Source organism: Hemicordylus capensis, chromosome 3 (assembly GCF_027244095.1).
Source record: "Hemicordylus capensis ecotype Gifberg chromosome 3, rHemCap1.1.pri, whole genome shotgun sequence".
NCBI lineage: Eukaryota > Metazoa > Chordata > Lepidosauria > Squamata > Cordylidae > Hemicordylus > Hemicordylus capensis.
In genome coordinates this window covers 350,517,938-350,534,283 of record NC_069659.1, presented here as the reverse complement: position 1 = coordinate 350,534,283, position 16,346 = coordinate 350,517,938, and the positions used below count along the sequence as shown (strand labels likewise).

Below are 16,346 nucleotides of genomic sequence, written 5' to 3'. Positions count from 1 at the left end.
CCCCGCTGCCAAGGGACTAGTAAGTACTCTTTCTCTCTTCCCACACCTTAGGGATTGCCCTTTTACTTGTGAAAGGGAATCCTTGCTGGATTCTCCTTTAGAAATGTATTCCCCAAACCAGCCAGCAAACCAGTTTGGTGGTCAGACTGGACTGGACCCCATTCAGCCAGACCCAGTTCTAGACTGGTCTGGCCAAACCAGTTCCATGTATACATGTACTGTCAACCAAACATATCATGAATTTTGTGAGCAAAGATGTTTCATTGATTCCTGAATATCTTAGGAATAATATTTGCAAATGGACATACGTGGAAGCAGCAGAGGCATTTTGGGGTAGTTACCCTGCGGAAGCTGGGACTGGGGAGGAGAGGGATGGAGCACCACATAATCGAGGAAGCCCAACAGCTTGTGGAGACTTTTGCAGATGAAAAGGGTGAGTGAAATGACTACTGATACTAGGCTGGCACATGTTTTATAGATGTTGTGAGCTGCTCCGAGCAGTAATGTACGGGAGGGGTGGTGTATAAATGTTTTAAATTAAATAAAATAAATAAATAAATAGCAGTCTTCAGAACTCTTCAAGTACAATCTGTACATTTTGAAAAGAATTGGGTGCATTACTTCTCTCACCTTCTTTAAAAGAATGTATTCCTAACTGCATTACTGTATCCCATTCTCATTATTATCAGGAGAGGAAGCATTAATATAAATATTAATTCAGTTAAGTTTCTTTGCAGGGCAGCCTTTTGATCCTTCATTACCAATCACCAATTCAATCTCCGAAGTGATAAGAATCGTGGCTTTTGGAAAGCATTTTCCCAAGGAAACCTTCCAGAAACAGGGGGAAGCCATTCGTTGTTTCTTGAAGGTTTTCTCTACTGTCTCTCATGGGGTGAGTGGACTTTTTTCTTGCCTACAGGGTTCAATTCCCCCCTCCCCACAACTTTCACTCTTTATTAGTATTTAGAGTGAGTATTGAAAACTAGTGGTTAGAGTTTGATTTGGGCATAAAAGCAAGGATACCCTAGTCTAAATTTTCACTCAACTTTTTCCAGTCACTGACTGACAGCCTAATATAAGTCACACAGTTGGTATAATGATAGAGGGCAATGGTCACAGAGGTCCTTGGACAAAGCGTGGTGTAAATATGTAATTAACAATAATTAACATGGACAGATCACATTGAACCAAATCTCTGTTTTATAATAATGCCAATAATTGCTCCCTTTTGTGTGTAAGGGAGGGCTGTGGTTGGTGGTTGCTGACAACAGACATGTCTGGTGGTAGTGATGGAATCTATCAGCACATTCTCCACTTCATGTCAAACTCTACATACATGGGAAAATTTGAATCCTTTTATGCATGCAATTGTTATCAAGTTTTAATGGAAACAATGTTACTTTAAGAAAGCTATGGCAGGGAGGAGGAAGGAATGGAAAAGTAATCATGCAAGATCACTACCACTTATAAGGTAGAATGTCAGGAGAGGAGGAGGTGCTTCCCAGTGCATTGTATGGAGTGTTTTGTTTATGACTAGCTCCCTGAGAGGCAGAAGTTGTGGGTGTCAGGTGAGTGCAAAGAGCTCCTAGCTGTCAGGGATCAAGTTTGTTTCCTTGAAGCCAAGTTGGCTGGTAATTAATTTCAAGTTGTTCACTCTTGCTGAATTGCGCTAGTGTTGCCAATGCTAACCCCTGCTAACTTGGCAAAGAGGCACCTTTTAATGTGGTGATTTTCTTTATATAGCAGGGGAAGAGTAACTGGCCCTCTCCACCCCCAGCACAGTATTTCCAGTGACTGTTGCTGGTGTTTATCTTATGTTTCTTTTTAGAATGTGAGCCCTTTGGGGACAGGGAGCCATCTTATTTGTTTGTTATTTCTCTGTGTAAACCACCCTGAGCCATTTTTGGAAGGGCATAGAAATTGAATGAATGAATGAATGAATGATTTGATTGCCAGACTGTCAGCTCCTTTGCTGTCATGGAGAAAGAAGGTCTCAGGTAAGGAGGACCTCAGTCTGAGATATAGGGGAATGCTCCCTTACGTGATACACCAACTTCTTCTTGAACAGAGGATAATCCTTTAGGGGTTGGGTGACCTCCTCGTAGTAGGCAATTTAGTCATTAGGGGCATAGAGGGGGGTTTGTGACCCATGTTTAGACCGCATGGTGACTTGTCTGCCTGGTATGAAGGTTATGGACATCACACACCATTGAAATAGGCAGTTAGGCAGTTCTGGAGGGCAGTCAGCTGTTGTGGTGCACATCGGCACCAACGATGTTGGGGAGGTCCTGAAAACCAAATTTAGGCTGCTAGATAAGATATTGAAGTCAAGTTTCCCAAGAGTAGCATTCTCTGAAGTGCTACCTGTTCCGCAAACAGGGCCATGAAGACAGGCAGAGCTGAGGGGTCTCAATGCATGGATGAGATGGTGGTGCTGGGAGGAGGGGCATAACAGAAACTGGGTGGAATGGTAAGAATGAGTGTGTTTTTCCTGGGCATAATGCTATTCCTGGGTATAAATTCTAAAGAACGAACAGGGAGGAAAGACTTATGGGTAGAGTAGTGCTGCAAATGAAAGAAGGGATAGAATCCAACAAGTTAGCAAACTCAGGAGAACTGGAGCCGCCAGATTTCTAGGCATGCTAAATGACTGTGCCTTAGAACAGATGGTTGGGGAATCAATGAGAGAGAAGGCAAACTTGGACTTAATCCTGAGTGGTGCTTAGCACCTGGTGTGAAATGTCAGAGTTGGAAAACCATTGGGAGACAGTGACCACAGTGTGATTCAATTCAGCCTATATGTGAGTGGAGCATTGCCAAGGAAGTCCAACACAGATGTTAAGAACTTCAGAAGAGGAAACTTCTAAAAATTGAGGGGATTGGTAGAAAGAAAGCTGAAAGTCAGGAAGGTCAATCAAATCATTCCAGAAAGCATGGAACTTATTTAAAACCACAATAATAAAAGCTCAGTTGGAATATATACTAAGAAGGAGGAAAGGTACCACCAACTTCAGGACGATGCCAGGGCGCTTTCTAGATTGCACACTATCTGATTGTCGCAACGGGTCCCTTAAGTGTGCTTCTGTATAGCCTGTGTTTTGACATCACAGCCCCTACGTTATAAGGAAGGTGCAGCTCATATTTCTGATGTCTGCTTTTGGATTTTATCTTTGCATTATAGTGCTACAATGTTGCAAGTCCGTTGCAGGGGAAAATAGCTGTATTTCCCCATTGTAGAAGGCTTGCCCTCTTACAACGGATCTCTAATGTGGTTTGAATTCAGCGCCACAAAACATTACAGTTTACTCCACTTTTTGCGGTGTAAGGCTCACAATCTGGCAAGCATCCAGTGTGGCTAACAAGTAGAGTCAGGGAAGCAGACTTCCTTCAGAAAATGGAAATCCTGCACACACGAAGGGAACAGAAAGGACTAAAAACTCTGGCAAAAGAAATGCAAGGAGACAATAAAGGATGAAAAAAGAGAGTTTGAGAGTTTGAGGAGCATATAGCTAGAAGTGTCAAGGGGAATAACAAAAACCTCTTTAAATATATCAGAAGGAGAAAACCTTCCAGGGAGGCGGTTGGACCCTTAAATCATGACAGCATGAAAAGGATTACAAATAATAATATAAAAATATTTATATACCACTTTTCAACAAAAAGTTCCCAAAGGGATAGATAGATAGATAGATAGATAGAAAATGGCTCTCTGTCCCGAATGGGTTCACAACCTAAATACGAGATAGAGTCAAGCAACAGCCACTAGAGGCATGCTGTGCTGGTGATGAACAGGGCCAGTTTTTTGTCCCCTGCCAGATAAAGAGAATCATCAATTTTAAAAGGTGACTTTTTGCTCAGTTAGCAGGAGATTACTAAGGAGGATAAGGAGATTGCAGAGAAGCTGAATGAGTTCTTTGCATCTTTCTTCACTGCAGATACTGACAATATGGCCACTTTAGAACTGAGCTGCTCAGGCTTGGAGGTTGAAGAACTGGGCCTATCTGAGGTGATGAGAGAGGATGCTCTAAACTGTCTTAAAAAATTAAAATTAACATATCACCAGGGCCAGATGGCATACACCCAAAAGTTCTAAAGGAACTCACATGTGTAACTGCTGATCTTCTAGCAAAAATATGTAACTTGTTCAAACAATCAGGCTGGCTTGACTACCAAACCAGAGACTGTCAGTTTGAATCCACGCTGGTATGTTTCCCAGACTATGGGAAACACCTATATTGGGCAGCAGCAATGTAGGAAGATGCTGAAAGGCATCATCTCAAACTGTGCAGGAGGAGACAATGGTAAACCCCTTCTGTATTCTACCAAAGACAACCACAGGGCTCTGTGGTCACCAGGAGTTGACACTGACTCGACAGCACACTTTACCCTTACCAGAGGACTGGAAAGCAGCTAATGTAACTATAATTTTCAGAAAGAGAACTTGCTGAAGGAGAACCAGCATGTCTTCTGCAAGGGCAAGTATTTTCTCATTAATCTTTAGGAGTTCTTCACGAGTGTCAATAGGCATGTGGATAAAGCTATTTCTTGTTGACCAAGTATATTTGGACTTCCAAAAAGCTTTCAACAAAGTTCCTCATCAAAGGATCTTGAGTAAACGTATCAGTCATGGGACAAGGGGACATGTTCATGTATGGTTTGGTAACTGCATGAAAGACAGGAAACAGAGGGTAGGAAGAAATGGACAGTTTTCACAATAGAAGTAAGTAAGAAGTGGGGTCCCCTGGGGATCTGTATTGTGCTCTTTAATTTGTTCATAAATGATCAAGATGCTGGCGTAAGCAGTGAAATATCCAAATCTGCAAATGACACAAAACTATGTAGGGTAGTGAAATCCAAAACAGATTGTGAAAAGCTCCAAAAGGATCTCTCCAAACTGGGTGAGTGGGTGACAAAATGGCAAATGCGGTTCAATCTAAGCAAGTGTAAAGTAATGCGTATTGGGGCAAAAAAACCACAAACCCATGCCAACTTGACATATACTATGATGGGGTCTGAGTTGTCAGTGACTGACCAGATTAGCGATCTTGGGGTTGTGGTGGACAGCTCATTTAAAGTGTCCACTCAGTGCACAGCAGCTGTGAAAAGGCAAATTCCATTCTACAGAACATTAGGAACGGGATTGAAAAGAAAACTGCTAATATTATAATGCCCTCATACAAATGTTTGGTGCGGCCACATTTGGAGCATTGTGTACAGTTCTGGTTACTGTATCTTAAGCAGGACATTGTAGAACTTAAAAAGGTGCAGAAGAGAGCAACCAAGATGATCAGGAGCCTGGAGCAACTTCCTTATGCAACAAAGGTATTAGGGATTCTTTTTATTCAATTTGTACCCAAATCGAATCACCTCCTATTTGTTTTGGGTCCTAATCTGACCAGCTAGCACAGGGGTGATTTGTTTTGTCCATATTTGGGTACAAATAGTTCTGTACCCAAATCAATTTGCACAAACGGGCACAGGCAGTGATTCTCTCAGCTGCAGGAAGGGGGTAGAAAAAAATTCTCTTCTCTTTTCCTTGATCAAAAAAGCAGGAACAAAAAGCAGAGAATCCACTCCAGGCAGCAAGCAGGCAGGCAGAGCAAAGCAAAACTCCCCCCACCGCTCTCTCTCTCTCCCCTCCCATGAGGCAATAAGGCAGAATGGTGGCTGTCTGCTCCTTAAGTACATTTGAAAATCTCTCCTTTGAACTTCCACTCTTGTCCCTTCTTTGACCCTTACCCTAGCCAATGCAGGGTCAGTCACCCCTGGCAACACAAGATTTGAATAGAAACGAGCCAATCTGGAATCACCAGCCAATTGTTTCACACTAAGTCACCAATCTGAAGCTTGGGAGGGCAGGATTTTCAAAAAGATTTCCTGACACAAAATGGAGACCGTAAGAGAGATTGCCGCAAAAATGGAGGTCTAAATCTACAAATATTAGATTCCATGTATACAGTATTTGAAGGTATTAATGTTTTATGTATTTTATGTATTCACTGCTGTTGTTGTTTCTTTTTCTTTTTGTATTTATGCTGGCCTTGGGCCAAAATAAACAAATACATACAAATATTTCATGTCCGAAATCTGGGCAATTTGTTTTTGATCCAAATCTGGCCAGCTAGAACAGGGGCAATTTGTTTTGTCCACAAATCACCCCAAACAGGTAGATTTGTATCAGAATCATGTTGTACCACAATTGATTCACACATCAAAGGCTACAGCATCTGGGTCTTTTTTTAATTTGGAAAAGAGGTGACTACAGGGAGACATGATAAAGGTGTACAAAATAATATGTGGAGTAGAGAGAGTGGACAGATAAATTTCCCTCCCTCTCTCACAATACTAGAACCAGGGGGTCATCCCATGAAATTGGAGGTCAGGAAATTTAGGACTGACAAAAGGAAGTACATTTTGACACTGTTCTTAATAAGTGTATGGGTTGTAGGGATGTTCACAGAACAGGTCAGTCTGGTTTTGTGACGCAATTGCCTGGTGATGCAAATAGTCTCCGCGCATGTGTGGTCACTAAACAGGTTGTCATTTGGGAAGCTGGTGGGTAGGGATGTGCAAACAGATTCGAATTTGAACCAGTTCAGCTGGAAGGTTCAGATTCGAACCAAACAGGGCATTGAATTGGCAATGCCAATCTGAGTTTGAACCAAACAGAGCCTTGTTTTATTCAAACTGGTTTGATCTGATTCAAACTGGTTCTAGCCTCCAAAACTGGGTTGGATGGTAGGAACCCATGGATGCCAACTACCACTCAAACCCCAAAGCAATTGGACCCTCTTACGAGGTTTAATGAATTTTTGGGTGTGTGTGTGTGGATTTTTCCCATAGGATATAATGGGGACTTGAACTGGTCCATTATTCCCTATGCAGAGCTCCTAGGGGCACAAACCCAGGGTGAGTGGTAGGCACCTAGGGGTGCCTACCAACCACTGAACCCCAAAGCAATCAGACCCTTCTGAGATTATTAATTTTTTTTTCAATTTTTGCATTTCGCCCATAGGAAATAATGGGTATTTGAGGATGCCCCATTCCCCCATTTGGGAGTTGCCTAGGCACCCAAAAGTGTGTCTGGGGGCATGGCAGGTTGTGTCAGAAATCCCTCCAGGCAGCCCGAAATTGGTAGGGTTTATGGTTTTTTAAAAAAATATTTTGATAGATATATGATTTACCTTTTTCTCCCACCCCCCCTTTATTTTTATTAGTTCTCTGGATACCGATGTGTCTTCCAGTTCATCTTTCAACATAGTTATACTAAAACATCCATATTTGCTCTCATGTAGATATCTATATACTTATTTCTTGTAGACAGGCCATGTGTAGCGATGTGGTAGGAAGGAGGCGATTGCCTGAGTTTGCAAGCAGAAGCACCTGATTGGGCAGTGGGGATTCCATATGCAGATAGGAAAAAGGAGCCTGTGAGAGCAGAAGCACCATGGTGATTGGGCAGTGGGGATTCCCTATGCAGATAAGGAGGAGGGGCCTGTGTTGGTTAAGGTCAGTTGGAATGCAGCTGTTACTGGTCGGAAGATGTTCTTGATATAAAAGAATAGCAGGCAGGGGTCTGCAAAGGACGGGTCATGAGGGAGGAAAGAGCCCCTTCAGGAGAAGGAGGATGCCGTTGTGTAAATGAACAAAATCTGTTAACTCAGGGAGGGAGGAAGAAAAAACATGAAGGTAGGGGGAAGAAAGAGTGGAGAAGAGCAAGTGGAGGAGAGAGAAAGAGAAAAAGAAGGGAGGGGGAAGAGAGACAGAAGGAAGGGCAAGGGACAGGCCTGAGCCTGTCAGCAGCCTGAGGGGAATGAGTGGCCATGGTGGCACTGGCAGCAAGGAAGGGTCCAGGCAACCACAGCTGCTGTTTGGGGCTACTGAGGCCATTGTAAGAGGGAGGCAGTCAGGTAAGGGATGGGCCTGGGCCTGTCAGTGGCCTGAGGTGAATGAGCGGCCATGGTGGTGGCAGCAGTGAGGAATGGCCTGGTCAACCACTGCTGCTGCTCCTGAAGGGAGCAGCGGGGCTTGGGTGAGGGTGGGGAGGTCTCTGGGGATAGGGGGCTGCAGCTTGGCCAATAGGCAGCAGCAATGCTGCAGCCACGACCAAGAAGGGTGAGGAGGATGGAAGCAACGGGATGGAGGAGGAGCAGGAGTGAAGCTCAGGTGAGGGTGGGGAGATCTCTGAGATGAGGGGAGCAATCAAGTACTAACGCGCAGATGCTCTAGAGTTCCAGCATTGAAGAGGAGAGAAATAATGGCAGTGGTCAGGATGCAGAGGTGAGGGCCAACAGACGAAGCCCCTCCAGTCAGAAGAGGTGGGTGGACAGCGGGCATAGCCCTGCCAGCCAGGAAGAGGAGACAGTGGCGGGGAGACATGATGATGTTGGTGAAGAGGTGGGCAGATGGCGGGCAAGCTGGGAGGAGCTGGTGGGAGTGGTGGTGGGATGGCCTGGCCCTGGCCCGCCCAATGGGGAGAGCTGTGGGTGGGGGGGGACAAGCAAGCTACGGGGGGAGAGTGAGTGAGGTGTGTGGGGGAGAGTGAGTGAGCGAGGTGTGGGGGGGAAAGCGAGCGAGCGAGGTGCGGGAGGAGAGTGAGTGAGCGAGCGTGGTGCGGGGGAGAGTGAGTGAGTGAGCGAGCTGCAGGCAGAGAGTGAGCGAGTGAGCTGCAGAGGGGAGAGCGAGCGAGTGAGATGCGGGGGGAGAGCGATTGAGCGAGCAAGTTGGGGGAGGGTGAGTGAGCGAGCGAGCTGCGGGGGGAGAGCAAGCTTCAGGGGATGTCACAGGCTCAGTACACAACTGCACAGATGCTCTGTGCAGGGTCAGCTAGTTTTCTTCATATTTATATATCTAGTTATTATGTCATAGTCCTTGTTTTCATCACCATAGTGATCTTTTAGTTTCATTACTAAAACAAATTCCCCAACTGTTATTTTTTACATTTCAACCCCCTTTAATAAAATAAATCCAAATTCACATTGTTTTTCATATCCCGCAAAAAGGGTTTCCAGTCTTCTACAAAGTTTTCTATATGACTATCTCTTACTAATACAGTAAGTTTTGCCATTTGAACGTGAACATAATATTTATTTGGTCCTTGACCAGCAGTATTACAAATACAGACATAAAAACATAAACTAAACATTAGCACATGTTTTACAAGGAATATAACAGTATTTAGCCACAGTTCTAATTTTATCTTCATCACATAGAGAAAATAAAAACCTCAATAAAACATTGTCTGCTCTTCCATTAAAATTTATCAGAAGGGGAGAAAGTAGCTTTCATCTGGCTTCATCATAGAAGTTACAATGTAAAAAGGCATGTGCTATAGTTTCAACACAGCCCTTATCACAAGGACATACACGATTCGCCAGGGGAATTCCTGCATATCTACCAAACAGAACTGCAGATGGAAGGACATCCAACCTGGCCAGCGTCATGGCTCGTCTATATTCAGGAATCGTAACTACCTGGAGATAGAGGGACAAATTAAATCCACTCAATTGGTCACCCAGGAACGATCTTTTAGATATCTGGGAAATTTCATATTGCAACTCAATATCCATTAGGCGTAGAATAATTCGGATACGAGCTCTGTTGTAACCAAGCTCCTGTATGGCCTCTAAGGAGTATCCACAACGGGCCAGCTTATCAATGGCCTCAGTGTGCCATCTAAATTTAAAGGAGTCCTGTTTTATAAAAGCAACCAAACCCTCCTGCAAAGAATAAATTTTTAACCAGTAAAGAATAATGACTCTCCATAAGCATGTCTGTAGCCTAATCATTCCGAACTCTCTTCTCAGAGCCACCGTGGGGGCACATCTGGGAACAGCCGGTACAGCTCTTAAAAATTTTGACTGCAGTGCCTCCAATGGATCAAGATTTTTGACTATGCCCAACTGAGCTCCATAAAGAAGTTGAGGCAAAACATTTGCCGAGAATAGTTTGACCACGGCCGGAACACAGGATGCACCCTTAGAGTAATAGTAAGAGAGTACTGATTTTACTACTGGTTTGGCCTTTAAAATTGCAGAGTCAGGGTGAGGTTTACGTGAACAGGAAGAATGAAATAGAACTCCTAAGTACCTAAAGGACTTAACCTGCTCTATCCTATGTGAGCTTATTGACCACTGATGCCCTCTGGGCCGGTTAGCAAAGACCATGACTTTTGTCTTTTGATAATTGATCTCCAAGTTCTCCTGTGTACAGTATTTATCTAAACGAAGGAGAGCACGCTTTAGGCCAATTGGTGTTAGCGAAAGAATCGCCATATCATCCGCATATAATAGAATGGAGATATGCCTGTTTGTGATCTTGGGAGGATGCGTGGAAGGGGAGGAAATAAAAGAGACTATAGAATTGATATACAGGTTAAATAGCGTAGGGGCTAGTATACATCCTTGGCGGACCCTTCTATCTGAGGGGATTGCAGCAGTCAAAGCCCCTTGGAGGCTGTAACGTACCTTTAGAGTGGAGCCAGAATATAAAGTAAAAATTAAAAAGAGCAGTCTTTTCTCGATGCCCAAATCCCAGAGTCTTTTCCAGAGTCTTTCTCGAGGGATAAGGTTGAACGCTGATTTTAAATCAACAAAGGCTGCAAAAAGTCCTCTATGTGGCTTCGTTGAATACTTAGCCAACATAAATTGAAGAACCAGGGCATGATCCAAAGTGGATCTCCCCTCTCTAAAGCCCGCCTGCTCTAGAGCCAGGATATCCCTTTCCTCAAGCCAATCTTTTAGCTTTAAGTACAGATGTTTAGCATATATTTTGCTAATTATGCTTAGCAAGCTGATTGGACGATAATTTTTTGGATCGCTCCTAAGTCCTTTTTTATAAATTGGGACCACTATAGCTACTTTCCACTCATTTGGAATTAACGCTGTTACATCTATAGCCGTGAAGAGAGAGGAGAGGAGCGGGACTCACCAGGTCATATTTGCTTTAAGAGCCTCTGAGTGATACTGCCAATTCCAAGGGCTTTCCCTGAAGGGAATGAACTAATCAGCCTCGCCGCCTCTGCATGTGTTACAGGGGCCCACACTGGGGTATCCACAGTCTGGAGTTGCTGTTCAAAGTCAGTGCTACCACTGACTTTGATGGCTGGTTTTTGATACAACGTATGAAAGTGGGCTTCCCAGATTTCAACAGAAATACATGGTGGGAGACAAGGTGTTGATTTATTTAATGCAGGGGTCACCAATTTCCAAAACCTAATCTGATTTCTCTCTTTGGCCACCTCTATCAAAAATTTCCAACCCTCTTTGATTGATACCGCCTTCTTCCTCTTAATTAGTTGTTTATACTGTGCTTTCTTTTTTGCAACCTCCACTCTAGGAAAGCTACCAGGGTCAATAGTAAAGCTTTTAAGAGCTCCCACCAATTCCTTTTTTGCTGCCTGACATTCTTTATCATACCATCACTTGGATGGGAGTTGGGTTGGGTGCATAAACTCCATATTAAAATTTGACATGGCCAGGAGAATACGATTCACAATATTTTCATAGTAACCAAGGATGTCTTCCGTCTGATAAATGGGGGATAATTTTAAAATCCAGTCCCGCCATTTAGACATCTCCACAGAGTGCAGCAAAGCAGAAACTTGCAAAGCACTGCTTTTTGTCCACTTTCTACCTGGGACCAGATTTTCAGTTTTTCCACTGGCATTTACACAGTCTAGCACAGGTGTCTGGACAGTTACCCAAAAGCAACACTCAAGGGGAAGATGATCACTTCTGAATAGCTTCTCTGTCTTTTAGGATCGACCATCAACAATAAAGGATGCAGCAGTCAAGAAATACGCTGCAGACTAGCACTTGCTAGGGTTGAGATGAAGGCCTTGGAAAGGATATTTAGATGCCGTGACGTTTCTATACCTACAAAGTTTAGAATAGTTCAGACCATGTTTTATCCTGTGACACTCAATGGATGCAAAGGCTGGACTTTGAAGAAGCAAGATAGAAAAAGTATTGACACTTTTGAACACTGGTGCTGGAGAAGACTTTTGAGAATACCATGGACAGCCAGGAAAACAAACAAATGGATTCTTTTTTAAAAATTGTATTGGTGTTTACAATATCCTAACAATCCCATTACATCTAATTAAGTAAATATTGAGTTCTCACTCACCAATCAGCACGATTCATTAACTATACAAGTCAACCATTGTTATAGTAATTCAAAACATATATCCTACACATTGCGAACTCGATTTTACTCTACCCAACCTGCTATTATTACTAAATTTCAAACCCTGCTGAAAAGTCGATATTAGAAAAATAGTTCTTTAAGTATAGTAAGAATGGTTTCCAATCTTCTTTAAAAGATTCCAAGTTTTCATCCCTTATCAGTACTGTAAGTTTTGCCATCTCAGCATATTCCAAAATTTTTATCAACCAATCTTCTTTTGAGGGCATTTCATTGTCCTTCCATTTCTGCGCATATACTATTCTGGCCGCCATGGTTGCATACATTAAAAATGTTAAATTTCTTCTGGAAAACTTTCCTTGCGTTATTCCCAGCAGGAAGGATTCTGGCCTCTTAGGAAATGTCATTTAAAAAAATTTCTTCAACTCATTATATATCATATCCCAAAAGGCCTTTGCCTTCCCACAAGACCACCACATATGAAAAAAAGTTCCTTCACAATGTCCACATTTCCAACATTTGTTTGGAACATTTTTATACATTAATGCTATTTTTTTGGGTGACAAATACCACCTGTACATCATCTTGTAATAATTTTCTTTTAAAGAATAACATGCAGTGAACTTTAAATCAGTTTTCCATAATTTTTCCCAAGCTGCCATATCTATATTATGACCCACATCTTGAGCCCATTTTATCATAGTCGTTTTAACCACTTCATCTCTTGTCTCCTCCAAAAGCAACAACTTATACATCTTAGAAACTAATTTTTCATCATTTTCACACAGCTCCTTCTCAAATCTTGACATTTGATCCTCAAATCCAACTTTAAGATCCTTCTTATAGATTTCATTTAACTGATGGTACTGAAACCAGTTACTATCCAAATTTTGTACTTCAATTAGGTTTTTTAATTTACAGCCCTGTCCTTGGAAACATAACAAATCCCTATAGGTACTCCATTCAGTTTGCATATTTACCTCTTTACGTGCTAAAGCTTCAATCGGGGAAAGTCATAATGGAGTTTTAGATTTCAACCATTTTTTATATTTTACCCACACTCTCAGACTCCTTCTTACATAGTGATTAAGAAAATCTTTATGCACTTTACTTTTCTCATACCACAGATATGAATGCCATCCAAACCTTCTATCGAATCCTTCCAGATCAAGTATTCTGGGATTTCTTAATGTTATTCATTCTTTTAACCATGTCAAACAAACAGCATCAAAATACAACCTTAAATCTGGCAGGGTAAGACCACCTCTTTCTTTAGCATCTGTTAAATTTTTAAATTTAATTCTTGGTCTTTTCCCTTGCCAAACAAATTTGGTTATGTCCTTTTGCCATTGCTTGAAACAAGTTAAGGTGTTAATTATAGGAATAGTCTGAAAAAGAAACAGCATTTTAGGTAAAACATTCATCTTCACAACTGAAATTCTTCCCATTAAAGAGAAGTTCATTCCAGTCCATCTTTGCAAGTCAGTTTTTACTGTATTCCATATTTTGATATAATTATTTGAAAACGACAAAGAGTTTTTGTTTGTCAACCAGACACCCAAATATTTAATTTTCTTCTCCACTTTTAATTCACTTATTTCAAAAAATCTATCATTAGATTTCTGGTCCATATTTTTTGTCAACACCTTGGTTTTAGTCTTATTTATATAAAACCCGGCCAATTGGCCAAATTGTTGTATTTTTTGCAAAAGTCTTCCGATCTTCTCTAATGGATTTTCTAGAAAAAACACCACATCATCCGCAAAGGCTCTAAGTTTATACTCTTGTTTCCCGACTTTCGGGCCTTGTATTTGATCATCTTCTCTAATATTTCTGCAAAGCACTTCCAGTACTAATATGAAAAGTAATGGGGAAAGTGGACAGCCTTGTCTAGTTCCTTTATGTATTTTACAATTATCTGATAATTCCCCATTTATAATAATTTTAGCATATTGCTCCAAATATATTGTCTTGATAGCCCTAATAAAATTATTACCAGCTCCCATTACATCCAAAAACCTGCTTGATCTTCGTGAATAAAAAGTCTTAATACAACCTTCATTCTCCTTGCCAAAATGGCAGCAAAAAGTTTATAATCATTATTTAAGAGTGAGATTGGCCTGTAGTTCTTGACTTGCGTTAAATCTTGATCCAGTTTTGGAATTACTGCAATATTAGCATACTTCCAAGACTCCGGCATAATTCTTCTTTGCAAAATATCATTCTTCATCCATTGCAAAGGCTGTAATATTTGATCTTTAAAAGATTTGTAGTACGAAGCTGGTAGCCCATCGGGCCCTGGCGCCTTATTAGCTTTGCTTTGATTTATTACTTCTGTTATTTCCATTATTGAAATCAGTGCATTCATAATTTCTATATGGTCCTTAGAAAGTTTGGGAATATTTTGTGTCTTGAGAAATTTGTCGATTTTTATATCTTCTACTTTATTTCCTTTCTATAATTCAGAATAATATCTTTAAAATTCCCTTTTTATTTCCCATTTGTCATAGGAAAGCCCATTTTTGTTGATATCTTGGATATGTACTTATTCTTTTTCTCACTTCTAGTTTTCCAAGCCAACAACTTGTCTGGTTTGTTTGCAAATTCAAATGACTTTTGCTTCGCATATTTTAACTTCCGTTCAACTTCATTTAATAGTAACATAGAGAGCTGCTGCTGAAGCACTTTAATGACATGACTAATATTCTTTTTGTCTTTAGCCCATAGAAGTTATCTTTCTGTTTTAGAAATCTCCATCAATAATCCCTCTTTTTTCAATCCCCTTTGCTTTTTAAAGTATGCATTTTGTTGTATTAAAAAACCTCTCATAACCGCTTTGCCTGCATCCCAAACTATCTTATTGTCCATTCCTTGAATTTAAACCAAGGAATTTAAACCAAGCAAACAAATGGATCCTAGAACAAATCAATCCAGAATTTTCACTCGAGGCACAAATGACCAGGCTCAAACTATCATAGTTTGGACATATTTGTCATGAGCTCACTCTACTGAAGAAGCTGACGAGAGATTTATTACACAATAGCCAGCTGGAATTGAAGCTCAAGTTTCAGCTTGACTGATAAATGATAATTATTAACAGTCTCACCCTGAATACAGAAACAAGGAATGAAAGCACCATAGATCCAGTACATATCTGATAACCCAGAATTTCCAGTAAAACTTCGGACGCCCACTCCAGGGTTACAAACTCTTCAACAAAAGCTCCAAGCAGATTAGACGTGTTGTTTCCAGCAGTTTGTTCAAGGCACAGGCTGCCAAATAAATAGTCCGCAGCCACGTGCACTTAATCAACACTCCACCCCCATCACCTGCCATAGCTTCAGTCCAGCTCTTGTTGCCTTCTTGACAGTCGACTACTTCTCCATAATTCCCTCACCTGCTGTTGACATTTTCCCCACCTCAAGGAGATAGTGGCCATTCCATCTCTGGCTCAGATCCTGATCCTTCTCTCCCACGATCACCAGCCCCTGCTGGCCCCTCCTGCGACGCCCTCGTGTTTCTCAACTACTTCCCCATTCAAATCACCGGCCTGTTGTTCCTTAGGCACCTCCCCACTTTCTAGTAAGTCCCCTGCTCCCAACTCTTCTCCAATGCACTCGAGTAAGGGCATGGCAATATTATGCAAAAACCCAAGGCACAAATGACGAGGCTTAAACTATCATATTTTGGACATATTATGTGAAGACCCAGCTCCCTTGAGAAGTCCATAATGCTGGGGAAAGTTGAAGGAAAGAGAAGAGGATGACCAGCAGCAATGTGGATGGACTCGATTATGACAAGAATGAATGCAACACTGAGAGACCTTGAAGGCCAATTTGAAGACAGATCATCCTGCAAAGAATCGATCTATGTGGTTGCTAAGAGTCGACACCATCTTGACGGCACTTAATCAATCAATCAATGACAGATGTACCTTGATTTAATTGTACCTCAAGTAATTATGACTGATGTATCTGCATTTATTATACATCCATTCCTGCTTGTTGTGCTTGAGGATGTGGGCAGAATCTCTGGGATTTTGCACCTGCCCAAGCACAACCTTTGCCCATTGTGGTTACTTTAATCAGTAAGAGGCCGCCTGACAGATTGGGTTGCCTCCTTGGTAAGAAGGGGCAAAGGTGCCCCTTTTAAAAGGGCTGTGGGTCTTACCCCCTAGCTGTGGTAAGACTATCATTTAA

At 41.8% G+C, this 16,346-nt stretch overlaps 1 protein-coding gene across 1 annotated transcript in view; it reads left to right on the top strand.

The window, feature by feature from the left end:
- The window catches only part of LOC128350408 (cytochrome P450 2J5-like), an 87,140-nt gene that overhangs the window by 26,705 nt on the left and 44,089 nt on the right, over positions 1-16,346 (top strand). Inside the window, exons 3-4 of the mRNA XM_053308677.1 lie at positions 284-433; positions 738-892. Of these exons, the coding sequence (XP_053164652.1) occupies positions 284-433; positions 738-892 (305 nt within the window). The remainder of the gene's footprint in view (positions 1-283; positions 434-737; positions 893-16,346) is intronic.